General features: G+C 46.5%; 1 protein-coding gene across 3 annotated transcripts in view; it reads right to left on the bottom strand.

Moving 5' to 3' along the window:
- LOC116150809 (uncharacterized) overlaps positions 1 to 15,733 on the bottom strand; it is a 104,920-nt gene that overhangs the window by 2,077 nt on the left and 87,110 nt on the right. Inside the window, exons 13-14 of one of the 3 annotated variants that reach the window (XR_010378142.1) lie at positions 4,694 to 4,954; positions 1,122 to 1,253 (exon numbers count right to left, since the gene is read on the bottom strand). Coding sequence is in view for 2 of the 3 variants with exons in the window: in XM_064480211.1 (XP_064336281.1) it covers positions 1,125 to 1,253 (129 nt within the window). In the remaining variant the exon portion in view is untranslated. Of the gene's footprint in view, positions 1 to 1,121; positions 1,254 to 4,693; positions 4,955 to 7,203; positions 10,637 to 15,733 lie in introns of those variants that run through there. The other 2 variants (XM_064480211.1, XM_064480212.1) reach the window with 2 other exon arrangements.

Below are 15,733 nucleotides of genomic sequence, written 5' to 3'. Positions count from 1 at the left end.
TGGGGACAGAGACTGGGGCCAAGGTCCCACAACGAATCTCACACCTGGCAAGGAGCCCACCCTGCAGGGTGGCAGTGGGACCTGAAATCTCACCTGAGCCTCAGCGCCAGCTGCAGCACGCCCTCCCCTGCACCCAACTTGGGACCTAATGCAGTCACCAGCACCCAACCCAGGTCCCCAGCCCCGGAACAGACCCTCTTGGATGTCCTGGAGAACCTCAGTAGAAAGTCTAATCACAGTCCAGTGCCTCCCTCACCACCACCCTACGTGACAGCTGCTTCACTCTGTCCTGTCCCCACTGACCAGGGGTCAAGGCTATTTCAAAAGCCAGCACCCCCCCCCCCGAGGGGCCTGTACAGTCTGAGATGGTCCAGGCTGGGCCCACACTCTCCCCTCCTCATTCCAGTCCCTGACAGCCCACACCACAGCCCTCCTGTCTGGAATCTTTGAATTTGGTGGGGCAGGTAATTAGGTTTGTTTGTATGCTTGTTTGTTTTTCATGTTAATGGAGGTACTGGGGCTTGAACCCAGGACCTCATGGGCAGTAAGTACGCGCTGAACCACTGAGCTATCAGCCTCTCCCAGTCCCTTTGCAGTTTTGACGTTTTTTGGTTTTATGACATTTATCTCACTACTTTCAGGAAATCTTTAGGAAAACCTATTTAATCAGGAATTTAGTTGAGTCTAGTACCTGAGAATGTGCTTTACTAAGATAACTGTTTTTGAATTCATCAGTGACAACAGGACAGCGCCTGGAATCAGCGCGAATGAAAGTGGCAGTCATTTACAGAAACGCACAAGGACAGTACGAGGCCAAGCGTCCATCGACCACGGGTCTACGCACATGCCTGTCCACGATTCTCAAAGTCCCTGAAGAACAAAAATGGCCATGATCACCTTTGACCCTTCCTCTTTTCTACCTTTATTCCTCACATATTGTTTCACTTTTCTTCCTCCTCTATTCTCCATGTTTATATTCATTTAATACAAATGGGTTAGAACCACTTTATCTGCTTATGGCCCATGTTAACCCCTTGGTGGAGGCGCATCGGGGCAGTCTGTGTCTCAACTAAGGTCACTGCTGCACCTGCAGTCAGGGGGCGGCTCGGCTGGGGCTGACTCACGTGTCTGCTGCTTGGCGCTGGCTCGAGATGGATCCCCATCTCTTCGGCAAGCTAGCCCGGCCCTCTTCATACGGTGGAGGAAGAGTTCCCAACAGCAAGACGCTTTTCATGAGTCCATGTAGGGGAGGACTGCACGAAGGACCACAAAGACAATGAGTTATTCGTCACTTACTGAGGGTTACGACTCTCATCGACCACACACGATACTCAAGACTTGAGATAGCATTCCTACCACACACCTACTCTTCTTGAGATGTTAACCCTCCGTTCTTTAGACCAGCATTTTCCATAGGGTATTAAGAAGCTTGGTAGGGGGTATCTTTGAAATAATCATTGATTTCTTACCCACATATTTCTTGCCTCTATCTTTCTCCCTGTCTTAAGCTGTCTTAAGAGACACATCATTTCCTCAGAGAACAGAAGTTACAGACGAGTATGAGGAATAACAGAGCTGTTTGTTGCCTATGAGGTTTCAACACTCAGTTTTGTAGGAAACAAGAACAATTCATGGCAGAAAGATTTAGGTGGGAATCTCATGGGGAAAGCCCAGAGCAATGAGGTGTACAGGACATGGGCACCATTTCCTGCATAGAAAACAAGAGGAATCAGGAAGCCCTCACAGAACAGCTAACTCGCATCTCTGAGACCTAGCCTGGTAGAGCCACACAGAACTTCCTGCACCTCAGCATGGAACAGATCAGGGAAACGATTCCATCAATCTGAGAATGGTAGGCGAGGAATAAAGTCACTGGATTTGATCAGACAGGTCTCAGTAACACTTGTGCAGGCCGGCTCCCCTGGACCAGACAGCAACTAGGACAGCTCAGCAGGTGCCCAGTCTACACAGATGACACGGAGGGCCAGGGGAGCGTCATTCCACATCCCACCACCTCCTAACTCCCTGGCAGTAGAAGACTCCAAAGCACAGACACACTCATGGAGAAAATGGAGAGACCTTGCATTGCAACCGATTTGGGAACAAAGAATTAAGCTCTAAATCAAGTGAGTTATTTAAAATTATAGACCAGTAGCCATCTTACAGATATCAGTTTGTAGACAGACTGGCCCAAGTATATGGAATTCGTGATCCATGCCTTATTTTCCTAGAAAGGGTTCCATGGTCAAATAGGTTTGAGAAATGCTGTATTTTCCTTTTGGACATCAAAATGCACATTAACATACTGATGTCTTAGGGAAGAATCAGAGTAAAGAAACCCAGTACTTTCTCCATTGATTTGACCTGGGAGATTCTTTTGAAGAAACTCTGTTGATGGATGATCCTGGGAACACATATTAGTCAACACTGCTCTCAATTTATCTTAAGTCATAGATTTTACTCTTTCACTCACCTACTCAAAAACCTTCACTGAGTTTCCATGGATCTTTAGATTTTTTTTTTCAGGAAAATTTCTTTTTTAAGAGCCTCCACAATGCAGCCTGTCCTAGTCATCAGTTTTCACTATTTCCCTGTGTAGCTCCTTTCCTTGAGCTAGGTCAAATGCTTCACTTTCCTGAACAAGACACACTCATGTTTCTAAGTACGATTCTCAACTCCCCTTGGTCTCTACAGACCCACAAACTAGGTGGCCATTTGGGTTCTACTCTCACAGAAATGTCACAAAGCTGTCCCTGACCATTCCAGCTCAAGTTGGCTGTTCTTTGATAATGCACGAGCAGTTCACCCTGTTAGAAGCTGGTTCCTACGGTGCTTTGCACTATCAGGAGTTACGCTAGTATGCTCATACACCATTCAACAAAACCAAATTCCTGTGGTAAATGATTGTATTTGTTAGTTTGATGTTCCTTTCAGTGGCTGGCTAAATGTCTAACCCTAAAAATGGATGAATATGTGCACTTTTCTGAGCGTAGGAACTTTACATACATTGATAACGACTGCAAAGTTTAAAACTAAAGAGGTAGAACACAGCACACACGGAATTTCAGTGGGGGGCAGTAAGACATCAGTTTCACTAAATAAGTTTGTTAGCACGTCACAGTATTTACTGTTCACAAGTCCTGGAATATACTATTTTTATTCATCATGAAAAAAATGAGGTATTGGTGTGATATATTCGGGAAGAATTGCACGTGTGTGTGAAATTTTTTTTAAACAGCAACAATTCCATAGTTAAAGGGACAAAAAACATGGCTGGACTATGCACCTGTCAGTTGTTGAGCCAAGAAAGACATGTTAAAGTCCCTCAAATCTCAGAAGGAGATAAAACACTAGATAAAGAAAAGCTGAAATTCCACTAATTTGTCCAACGCAACGCCTACAGGACATTCTTGCCATGGGAAAACGGTTAATAAATGTTCGTTTCACCCTCAGGATACTCAAGCACAATACGTCATTCAGAAAGCCAATTTACTACTTTTTAGAAAACACCCTTGGAACTGATAAACTGTAAAAAGACCAAATGGTCTAACCTAGAATGAATACAAGGCAATTAGACTTTCTGATACCTGTCTTTATCATTGCTGGTAAGATCTGTGTAATCATCAATCAATCAGCACTTAGTGGTGTAAATAAGGTTAAATATTTTCAAAAGTAAAGGAAAGATACTGAGGATGAAAATCTTATTTTATTTATTCCAGAAAGAAAGCTATTTTTAGGCTATCTTTATTTGGGAAAACTAATTTTCTCCATGGTCATTAATTACTATGATATATTGAATGGAACATACACATGTTCCATTCAACATATATATACTTATTTGCTACAAAATACATATTACACATACATATATCTACACACTCAATTTTATATTCCACAAAAGCAACCTGAAAGAATTTGAAGGATAGAGTACACAGTTGTACGAAAGCCACCTTTCAGAACACATTAGGCGATGTCTTTCCTATTTCTCGGTAACTCCTATGCTAGCCAAACAAGCCACTAAGCACCCTAAAGATCTGTAAAGAAGGGTGCCTGTGTTTGCTACTTTTATGCTTTTCATGTCCACAGCATAATCGGTGCTAGGAAGAAACTGATTTCTTTTTGGCTTTGGACCTAAATGTCAGTATGCATTTGGTTGGCTTAGCCTTTCCAAGGAATAAAATCATCCCTTCGTCACGTCGAAGAAACTACCAGAAAAGAAAATTGTCAAAGGAGAATTATAATTTCCTCTAATGGAAAAAAGAACCTACCTTGTGAGAATGGGAGTTTTTCCAAATTATAAACTAGTCAGATCAGCTGGGGGGCGGCGGGAGGCACTGGCACCAGCCCGCTCCGGCCCCGCAGGGCGCGGGCGACTCCGAGAGTCCGGGCGAGGGGCGGGCTCGGCGGCGGCCCGAGCGCCACAGAGGCCTCCGCGCCCGTCGCCGGAGCGCCCGAGCGGCGGGGACACAATTTTCGGGCCGCGGGAGGGGTGGGGAGCGACAAGGGCTCCAGGGTGCTCACCGCGCCCACAGCCGTGCCCCCGGCGCCCACACGGCCGGCGCCCGCCCCGCCTCGCCTCGCCAAGGCCCGCGCGGGCTCCCTCCCCCGCGGAGACCCGGGGCAGCAGCCGCCGCATCCCCCTCCTTCCCGCGCCCCGCGCCCGGCCGCCGCCGCCGCCGCCGCCCGCACTCACCTCAGGGGCGCACCCGGCACAGCCGGCCGTCGACATCGCTCCCGCCGAAGCGTCTCGGTGCGGTACTCCCTGCGTGGGCGGGTTCTTCCCCTGCGGTCGCAGGGGTTCAGGGGTGGCGGGGCGGGAAACGGCCGTCACTTGAGCTACGAACCTAAGCGCCGCCTGGTGGCATTTTCCACAGGCCAGCGCCACCGCAGCCGACTTGGGTCCACACAGCCCCCTGCCAACCGCAGCTCTTACTGTCTCGCTGAGCCGACAAGCCTGCGCGGAAACAGGAGGGAGCCGAGGCGCGAGACGGCGGCCGGGCGCGGGTGGGCGCGAACGCTTTCCTGCGGGGACTGCGCGCATGCGCACCAGCGGGGCGGGACCCGTGGCCGCTGCGTGGGGGCCGGCCCCGCCCAGGGGCGCTGGTCCGGCTCAGCCAGTCGCGAGCGCCGGGTACTTCTTGGTGAGGGCGCTGTGGGTGGTTCGTGGGCCGCCTGAGGCAGCGGCAGGGTGGCCACGCCGCTGCCATTTTGGGAGCTTTTCTGAGACCGGGAGGGGAACCCGCCCCTCATCCCTTCGCCGGAGCCCCACCCTCGCCAGGCCGCGAGACTGGGGGAAAAAAAAGTTGGGAAAGTAAAATAAAGCAACACTGACTTCAGGAAAACAGTTACCTCTTTGGATGGACGGAAGGGAATGGGATAAAGGAAAGGTGAAAAGGAAACGTCAAGCATTTGTATATTTGATTTCTTGAAAGAAAGATTTTTAAATGCTAACATTTTGCCACAATGCTTCAATTCTTTAAAGAAATAAAATGTTAATAGGTAATTTTATTACATAAATACCCACGATATATTCATGAATATGCACACAGATAAACATATTTTATATCTAAACGTAAAAACATTATTCAGTGAATAAAATTATAGAAATTTTCTTTATCATTCAACTTACTATTCTTTTCCTTAACTTATGGTTACTTCAGGCACTTCAGGGCTCCAGAGCTTGCCAGGAGATGCACATATCCAAGGCCAGTCCCCAGCAGGGAAGCAGGGTGGAGCCCCAGGTGCACGGAGGCCACTACAGGATGAGGGTGCTGGGGATGGTCCAAGGCAGGCAGGGAGGCTCGAGGTTGGGCAATGGGGAGGGAAGCATCGGGGTGTATGTGGGGCACAGGTAGGCCAGGGCAGGATGGAGTGAGGGGCACTGGGTGGGACCCAAATAGGAAGGGAGGCGAGGGGTGCTCCAGGACCTGGGGTCGGGGTACCCCCTACCCCCACCTCCTGCCACCTCCCAAAGCAGCAGCTGAGTCCCTCCTGAGCTCCCTGTTGGACAGGCCCAGCTTTGGCATCTACGTCCTTGCTCCAAGTTGCTACACGGCTCCCCTCATCTGGAGCCCCCTGCCCACTTTTCTTCCCTGCCAGTGACCTGTGCTCAAAGGCACCACTGTCAGGGGCACCAGACCCAATGCACAGTCCCAGGGACACCAGGGGGATTCCATTGTTCTGCTGCCCGGACACCTGGCACTCTGTCCCTTTTCTGGTCCCTTCCACACCCACTTGTCAGCTGAGGCCTCTGTCCTGGGTCTCAGCCCTTCTGGGGAAAGCCAGGAGGCCAAGGGGACCAGTGGCCCAGAGCCAGAAGCAGGGGGAACCCATCTGACTTCCTGCTCCAGGTGCAAAATGAAAAGCCGTCCTGTAGAAGGACAAAACAGGCCCCAGGTGAAGTTCAAAACCTGATCTTCATAGCCCTGTGCTTTGGCTCCAGTGGCACCAGCTGGCTCAGGACTCCTCAGCACTTCCCCCAACCAGAGGGTCCCGGGGGATTTCCGTGGGCCTGGGTCTCTTGACCACACAAGTAGCGGTTCCTTTTTTCCTTTTACATTTGTAAACAGGTAATACACTCCCGTGGTTTCAAAATAAAAAAACCACGAGCAGATACACAGGGCACCCCACCACCCTCTGTCCAGCCCCCACCATGAGTAGACAGGTTTAGTCACTTCTACAATTTGTTTAGATTCTTACTTTTTCTTGGTTTGCACAAAAAGACACTACCTACAATACAGAGATGCTTCCTCATCGGTACAGAAAACAAACACTGTTAGGGGGCTGTGCACGTTGATCCATTAGGTAGTCGGATTCTTCCTGGGTGTTAGGAACATTAGCCCCTTATTGATCTTCCCTGGGACTTGTGGTTTGTCCTTTTTCACTTACTACAGCATGCTTTTTTAGAAAAAAATTGTATTTAACCTATTTTTTCTTTTATGGCTTCTGTGTTGTGAGTTAGCGTTAGAAAGCCTTCCTTCTGACAAGTTTACAGGGGAATTCATCACTATTTCCTTCCAACGTTTTATATCTTTGTTTTTCTACATTTAAATCTTATATCCATTCATAATATATCACGGTGAATGGTGTGAATAGGAATACAACGCTTTGTAGATTGTTTAAAATTCTTGTTTTGTCCTAGTAATCCGTAAAGTTTTAAAGAATATAAAATTCAATCCCTTGTAATTTATCTTACGTACAGCATGAAGTAGGGAGATGGTTTTATTAGTTTGTTTTTGTCTTTTTCCAAATGACCAACCACTCAAAACAACATATAATGAGAAAGAAAAAACCTCTCTTCCCCTTCCGTTTGAAACCCTCTCTTTTCCTGTAGGATGCTCCCATGTGTATGTCTGGTACAGCACCTTCTTTAACAGGACTGCGTTTTTTATCTGTAAGCCTTGTCTGTATATTTGTAAAACAATAGTAAGTTATTTTATCTGTAAGCTTTCAATATGCTACAGTGTCATTTTCTTTTATTTAAAGACATATCAAATTTCCAACACTGAATTAATGGTTCTTACTTCACTTTCATAAATAGATTACTTAAAATGGCTCGTGTTCGTAAGAAAATGTATTTACCTTGAAGTTTCTTTTCTGTAAACGTCCCAGTCTTTCCCCTCACCCCACTTCTTTATTCTGAGATCTTGGTCCCTATTTGAAGTAGAACAACTTGGTCTCCTTTAACAAGTGCTGATTGTCTCCCATGGGATTTGGATCATTTACTTTTCTCCTTGATCTATTAGGGGATTTTTTGTTAAGTCAATTATCCTCACTAGCGTATTTGTTTCTTCTTATTTCTCCTTGGATTTTGCTCTGTAAATGCTGATGTTATGCTATCTGGTGCAAAGATAATTATAACAGAAAAGCATTTTGGCTTTTTTTTATTACACTGAATTTTTCTTTTTTGGTCTTAATGTATTTTGCCATGAAGTCAGCTTTTTCCCATGTAAATAGTAAAGTCCCTCCGTTTTTTCACTTGTAACTCCCTCGTTGTCTTTGCCATCGTCTACTTTGAAACCTTCTGAGCTCTTAGTCTTCCGTGCATCCTACTGTATACAGTGTGGAGTTGATTTCCTTCTAATCCAGTCTGAGAGTCTTTTAATAGGTGCGTTTATTCTGTTTACCTTAGATGTGGCAACTGTTTGACCTTTACTTCACCAAACAGGATATATAAATGGTAAATACATGATACACAGGAAAAAGAGCCAGTATCATTAGTCATTACAGAAATTCAAATTAAAACCACTATGCAAACAAGATACCACTACTCTCCTATTGGAAAACTAAAATTTTTAAAAATTAAAAACTGACAATATCAAATGCTGCTGAGAATGTGGAGGAACTGGAACTCTCGTACACTGCTGGTGGGATGGAGGAATGGCACAGCCGCTTTGGAAAATGGTTTGGCAGTTTCCGATAGCAACTCATTCTCTGAAGTAAATCCTGTTTTTCTGGTTATTTACAGTCACATTAATCCATTTCTAAGGGTCTTACTGAAGGAAATGATGTTCAAAAAGGACCCCAATTGCTCCACAGTAGATGCTGTGTAAACGGTCATGATCAGCTCACCCTCCCAGGAGGAGGGGACACTTCCTCCTGGCTTTCTGACCGAGCACGAGACACCTTGGTGTGTGAAGCCAGACGTGCTCCTCCCACTCTGGTCCGTAGCTTGTCCCTGCTCCTTAACTGCTTCCTGTCACTCACTCAGCCTGGGCTTCAACTTCCCCTCAGTTAATTGATGATGGTCACACTCGCCTCATAAGAATGCCATGAGAAATTAAGATGAACAGATTTTGAATGTTTTAGCACACACTCCATGGGATAATTGTTCCCATGTGGAACCCTCCCCAAACTGTATTTTCAGCACCTCTGATGATTTAATCGTGGATTTATTTTGGAAGAAGAAAAAAAATTGGCCATGATGGAATTGCTCCCATCTGTCATTAGGTTTGGGATTGGGACATTAACAAGCTTTTCAAAAACATCACAGCCAACCCCACCCTCAGCATCCCCACCTGCCCAACACAGTTTCATCATGGTTCTGCTATTTCATGTTGAGGTTCAACGTTTAGATGATCTCATTAACATTTAACACTTTTTTCCTTAAAAAATGTTACCTGAAAGTCATGTTTTTCAATCCTATCTTTAAAATACATCTTTTTTGATTGATATCAGTAAGTTAAAAATTTGACCTAAGAACCGTATAAGACTAGGGAAAAGACAGGCCCAGCAGGACTGCGCTCTTGTTCCGTGCTAGATTTCATCTTGGTGCTGCAGGCGCCCCTCGAGAGGGCAGAACTGGAGGGTCTGCCTCACGGTCATTGTACCTCAAGGGCAATGTGCCCAGTTGGGCTTGCTGCCCGTCTTGAGGCTCAGCTCACTGTGACCCTCCAGGACGCCAACCTCTGTGCTTTGTTTTGACAGGTCCCTGCATTGAGCTCCCCTGAGGATGAGAGTCTTTCTTCAGTGACCAGTCAGCCATCCTTGAGAAGCATTCCAAAGCACAGCCACCCTCAGCTGGCGCATGGAGCTACGGGGAGACGTCCTCTCCTACCAGGAAGAGGTCCCTGCTGGTGGGTCCCCACTGCCTGCCCACTCCTCCTGGGACCTCTCATCATCCCAGCAGGGCTAAGCCCCATGGGCCCCATCAGAGGGAGGCAGCTCTCCACCATCCAGGCCTATGAGGTGTCCAGTGAACAGCGAGGGTCCTACTCAGACCCCTGGGCTCCTAGGGAAGACCTGGTCATGCCAGCCTTGACCGCCGGACAGCAGCAGCAGCAGCAGCAGCAGCAGGGCAAGGCCCCAGGACAAGGAGATGGCATTGAACTTGGGATTGCCCGGGATCCCGAACACGGCCAGGAGGAGTTGATGGCTGGGCTTTAACTTTGCATATGATATTGACATGCAAGTTCTTTATTCTAATATAATTGTATTTATCACACTTTTAATGATTTCTGCTTTGTGACTTGTTTAGATGATCCCTCCCTAGCCTGGTAACAGGTTTTCCCTGTATTTGATTATAATTAACTTAAATTTGAGTCCATCTTGAGTCTATTTTGTAAAGACTGTGAGCCAGTGTTCTCCAGGTGGACAGTTTTCTCTGACTCTCCTCCTGATGTGCAAGGCCTTCTCTCTAGGTGCTAAGGCCCTACACATTGACCCATTTGGGTTTGTTTCTTGGCCTCCATTTTTACCCCGTCAGCTGACTGTCCATAAGTTTATAAGAAGTCTTAACATCTGGGAGGGCAATGGACACTTCTTGTGCTTGTTCAGTTTCATCTTGGCTCTTCTTAGAAATTTCACTTCCACATTTTAGAATTTTAGAGTCAGTCTGTCAAATGCTAAAGCAAATCCTGATTCTGGTGTGTGTGTGTGTGATTTCTGGATATTCTCTGATATTAAGATATTGCAAACCTTGGCTAGCTACCTTGTCGCTTCTGAGCCATCTACCCAGGAGAGCTAGACAGAGCACAGAGGAGAGAGGCATTGTGGAAGGACCAGAGGTCGTAGGCAAGTTCAAGGTCTAGTCACAGGCAGATTTGGATTCATGGAAGGACCAGACCACCTGCAGGGTCACAGGATTCAGGCAGCTGTAGACATTTGGGAAGACACTCTCAGTCCGCACAGACTGCCTCTGTTGAAGGAAGTAGTAAGACAATATTTCAATCAGGATGTTTCCCTCTGAGTGGTCAGGGGACGCACACTGAGGCAGGTGGGGCAGGGTCATGACTGCCGCTAGGTTGACTTGTTTTGCAAAGGCTGTCCAGCCCACCGGGGTCCTTTCTCCACTGCCCTGTTCTGTGAAACTGCCCCAACTTCACAGCCTGAGGGGTTGAGTAAATGGATGAAGGCTGCAGTGACGTAGATAGGGGTGATGAGATGACCAATGTTTGCTATTCAAAGGCACACTGCACCCCGGAGAGTGGCGAGACAGTGGGTGTGAGGTCCAGGGCAGCCGGGCATCTCTTATATGTCTCAGGGACTCAGGAGTCACCCAGGGTGACTGGACCAGAGAGAGCATGTTCTCCGCAAAGAAAGTGACTGGAAATGCTCCCCAGAGGCAGAGTGAGGATTGTTAGGGGAGGAGGATGGGGGAGGGTGGGAAAGTAGGGAGAGAGTCTGGACAGGGAGGGGATGTGGAGGCTGGAGTGGGTTGGCAGGTGAATGCCAGGGGGAGGGGCGAGCTTGGGACTCATGAAGAATTGAGGGAGGGGGAAGCACAGGAGGAGGCCAGTGGAGGCTGCGGCAAGAGCCCACGGCTAGTGTCAGAGCATGGTGGGGCACAGGACAGAGAGCGGTGCTGGCACTCTTTCAGGAAGCTTCTGATGGGACAGAGAACAGTGGGGCACTAGCTTGAAAAGTATCAAGATTTAGGGAAATTTATTTCTTACGTGTAAGGAAAGAAACAAGTAGAAAAGGTAAAGATTGCAGATGTCAAGTTACCCCAAATGCCAAGCTCCCTCAGACCCAGGGTCCCCTCCTAGAGGTCCCACAGGCCACCTCAAATTCAAACAGTCCAGACAAAGCAGTCTTCCCAATCAGAAGGGAGCCCAGGTCTTGCTCTCTTCGCCTGCACCCCACCCCCCATATACAAAATCAATTAGCTGTCCTGAGCCTTATCTCCTAAATGTCCCTCAGCGTCCATCCTGCCACCACCACTCCTGTCCAGACTCTTATCCCCTCAACTGGATTCCTGCAAAAGCCACTCTAGTGGGTTCACTAGGGGCCCCCAAAGATGTGTCCACCTGGAACCTCAAAATGTCACCTTATCTCAATCTGCAAATACCACAGGCTGGGTGGCTTAAAACTCTCCACCCAGTGACAGACAGTAAAGAAGACACACCGACACTGAGAGAGAAGACCATGTGAAGATGGCAGCAGAGATTGGAGGCATGTGGCCACGTGCCCAGGACACCTGGGGCCACCAGAAGCTGGAAGACACATGGGACAGAGTCTCTCTCCAGCCCCAGAAGAAACTGACCCTATGCCACTTTGGTCTCAGACTTCTGGCCTCCAGAACTGTAAGAGAATGCATTTCTATTGTTACAAGCTCCCCTAGTATTCGGTGAGTTGTTATGGGAGCCACAGGAAACTACTATGGCCACCTACGTGGTCACTCTGTTCTTTCATTCACTCATTTGATGAATTTCTATTGAGAAGATGAGAAAAAAGGACAGAATCTCTGCCTTCAAGGGCCCACGTTCCAGCAAGGAGTCAGGAAGCAGTAAAGACAAAACTGGAGGTGTATTTGGGGGTATTGATGACCAGGGGAAAGCAAACAGGGGTGGAGGGTGGGGAGGCTGGTTTTAAACATGGAAGTGAAGGGGTCCCTTGAGGAAGGTGACCTTTGAGCAAAGACTCAGAGGAGTGAGGAGGGAAGTGTGTCCCGCAGAGGGAGCCCTCCCCCTCAGTGGGGAGCACATCTGGAGCATTCTGGGGGCAGCCAAGAGCCCTGTGGATGGAGGGGTCTCTATAGTGAAGAGTAGGGGCAGGGGTGGCCCACAGAGGGCCTGCTGCCTGCCGGGCATACCCTCATTCATTTACCTGAGCTAGGGGCACCGCAGGGTTTGAACCCAGAAGTCATGATCTGATTGGCATTTTAAGTGAATCATTCTGGCTGGGCTTTTAAGAATAGACTTCAGGGTCAGATTCAGGGACCAGAATGCTTAGCAGGCTCTGGCCATAACCCAAGCAAGGGACGACCATCTGGACAGGAGGGGACCAGTGAGGATGTGGGGGGTGGCAGAGGCAGACGATCGGTTGGGAAGATAGAACCGACAGGATATCCTAATGCACTGGATTCCTGAAAGAGTCTCCAGTTTTCATCCTCAGCATCTGAAATTGTGGGTCTGCTGTCCAGATCGATCAACATGGGAAGGCTGTGGGCAGAACAGGCTTTGGGGGTGATCAGGGCGAGTGTGCTCATTTTGAGATGTCTGCTGGACCTCTTGTAATAGAGAACAAATCTGACTGTATATTGGTCTGTTCCTTTAGTTTTAACCACTGTGCCCTGCTTTCTAGGCTCAGTCTTGCCAGCTCTGCACCTTTTGTGAAACAATGTTGCCTTTAGCCTGAAACAGACAGGAGCCTATTCTGGCTCTGACCTTTAAGGATGTCAGCACTTCTGCACTTATGCAGAGATGGCAAGTTACAAAATAAAGAATAACATTTGTTTTGTTGGAGGTTTACAGGGACACCATGTCCTGACCCACATGGACACCTGCAAGAATAAAGAATTCCTGCAGCAAGAAATTTGCAACAACCAACCACACCCTATCGCCTGTATTCGCTTCAGATGCAAAGATCAGTGAACTTGACGACAGGGCAGTAGAAACTGTCCAAAATGAAACAGAAAGAGAAAGACACCAGCCCACCCCACCCACAAATAAGAAAAAGATACTCATCCTGATGCAGGTGGAACTGATGTCCCTAAAGGAGGAGGGGGAGGGGCAGAAAAGGTATTTGTAAAAGGATAACTGAGGGGTTTTCCCCCAAATACTGTGAAACTATAAGCCTACAGATGCATGAAGCTCACTAACCTGTAAGCACAAGACACGTGAAGAAAACCACAGAAGGCACATCAAAATCAAATTGCTTAAAACCAGCGACAAAGACACAATACTAAAAGCACACAGAAAAAAACGTATTTCATACAGAAGAACAAAGCTGACAGGAGACTGCTCGCTGACTATAATGTGAGAAACGATATAGCAGCATCTTTAAAGTTCTAGGGGGAAAATCTGGGCACCTAGGATTCTATATCCAGCAGAAAGAAATTCAAAAAGAAAAATAAAGGCAATATAAAGGGTTCTTTCAGAAATATAAAAGCTGAAAGAATCCATCACCAGCAGACCCACACTGTTAAGAGACAGAGGAAATTACTTAAGACAGAAAAAAAAAAAACAAAAAAACCATACGGAACTATGCCACATATAGACCACCCTGAATAAAGAACGAATGAAGAGACACAGAAATGGAAGCCCTAGGAGTAGGTATGTAGTAGAAAAGAACAAATCTGACTCCATACTAGATCTGTTCCTTTGGCTTTAACCCTGGGCTCTGTTTCTAAGCTTAGTCTTGTTGGTTCTGCACCTTTTGTAAAACAATGTTGCCTTTAGCCTGAGAGACCCAGGAGAGCCTATTGTGAAGGCGCTGACCTTTAAGGATATTAACACTTTTCCATTCATATAAAGATAACAAGCTGCAGAACAGAAAATAACATTTGTTTTGTTGGTGGTTTTACAGGGACACCATGACCTGATCCACATTGACAGGTACGTGAACAACGAATTCCAAGAACAAAGAATTCCTGCACCAAGAAATTTGCAACAACCAACCACACCCCGTCCCCTTTTTAGTATAAGAGGAGCCTGAATTCTGACTTGGGGAAGAGGGTGCTCCAGGACATTAGCCGGCCATATTCTTGGTCTGCCAGATTTCCCAAATGAAGTGGTTATTCCTTGCCCCAACACCTCCTATCCCAATTTATTGGCCTGGCATGCAGTGAGCAGAGCAAGTTTAGACATGGTAACAGGTATGAAAGACTTATTTCAATGTCTTCAAAAGGGAACTGGTTGTGTAAATAAACATACTACTACTGTAGAATGGAGTTCATAACACGAAAAAGTGAAATGTGCAGCAAGTTCACAAATGCCAAGGGAGTAACACATGTCATGTGACATGCCTTCAGATGCTGTAGGTGATGTGTGCAGTATAATAAACCCCATGAAGAAGATGGTTGTAAATTAAGATACCCTCCCAGACCCCAAGGCAACCACTAAAATGACAAAAGTTATAACCAATAAGCCAACAAAGGAAGTAAAAATGGAGTCATAGGACACAGTGGACATTAAAAAAAAAAAATCAGAAACAAAAACAAGCAAAAGAATGGACAGGACAAAGCAAAAGCAAAGAGCAAGATGAGAGACTTAAACCTGACCACAGCAGCAGTACAGATACTCTAAATGTTCCCAATTGAAATCAGAGGTTGTCAGATTAAATTAAAGAAGGGAAAACCTGGCACTCTAAACACTTTAAATTAAAAAGCATAAACAAAAATAAAAGTAGAGACACTGACATGCCTTCTGACAGTAATCAAAGGGAAGTTGGAATAGCTGCATTAACATTAGCCAAAAGTAAATTACCAGGATAAAGAGGGTCATTTCTTAGTGGAAAAAGTTAATTCATCAAGAGGACTTTACAATCCTACATGTTTACAAATGGAATAACAGAGCTTGAGAGTACGTGAAGCAAAACCTGATACAACTGGAAGGAGAAACAGGAAAATTTATAACTATGTCGGAGAGCTCACTACCCCCTCTCTGTAACTGAACACGTAGCCAGGGTATCAGCAAAGACACAAAAGCCATGAAGAGCCCGGTCAACCAACTGGCCTAGTTCTATTCACAGAGCATCCAGAACACAAGGATTCTACAAAAGCAGGATACACATTATTTTTAAGTGTCTATAGGTCCTTGACCAATGTAGATCATATCCTGGGACATAAATTGAAGGGGATTCAAATTTTAAAAGTATGTTCTCTAACCACAATAAAATTAAATTTGAAGTCAAACACAGAAAGATCTTTGCAAAACCCTTGGAAAAATAAACAAACAACAACAAAATCCTCTTACTCCATGGGTCTAAAAAAATCAAAAGAAAAAGTATAAAGTCTTTTGAACTGAGGAAAAATAGGAACACAACATATAAGAAATCTGGGATACTGCTAAAG

This window comes from Camelus dromedarius, chromosome 27 (assembly GCF_036321535.1).
Source record: "Camelus dromedarius isolate mCamDro1 chromosome 27, mCamDro1.pat, whole genome shotgun sequence".
NCBI classification, from domain to species: Eukaryota; Metazoa; Chordata; class Mammalia; order Artiodactyla; family Camelidae; genus Camelus; species Camelus dromedarius.
The sequence above is the reverse complement of the archived record's forward strand: the minus strand, read 5'-3'. Positions and strand labels throughout refer to the sequence as shown.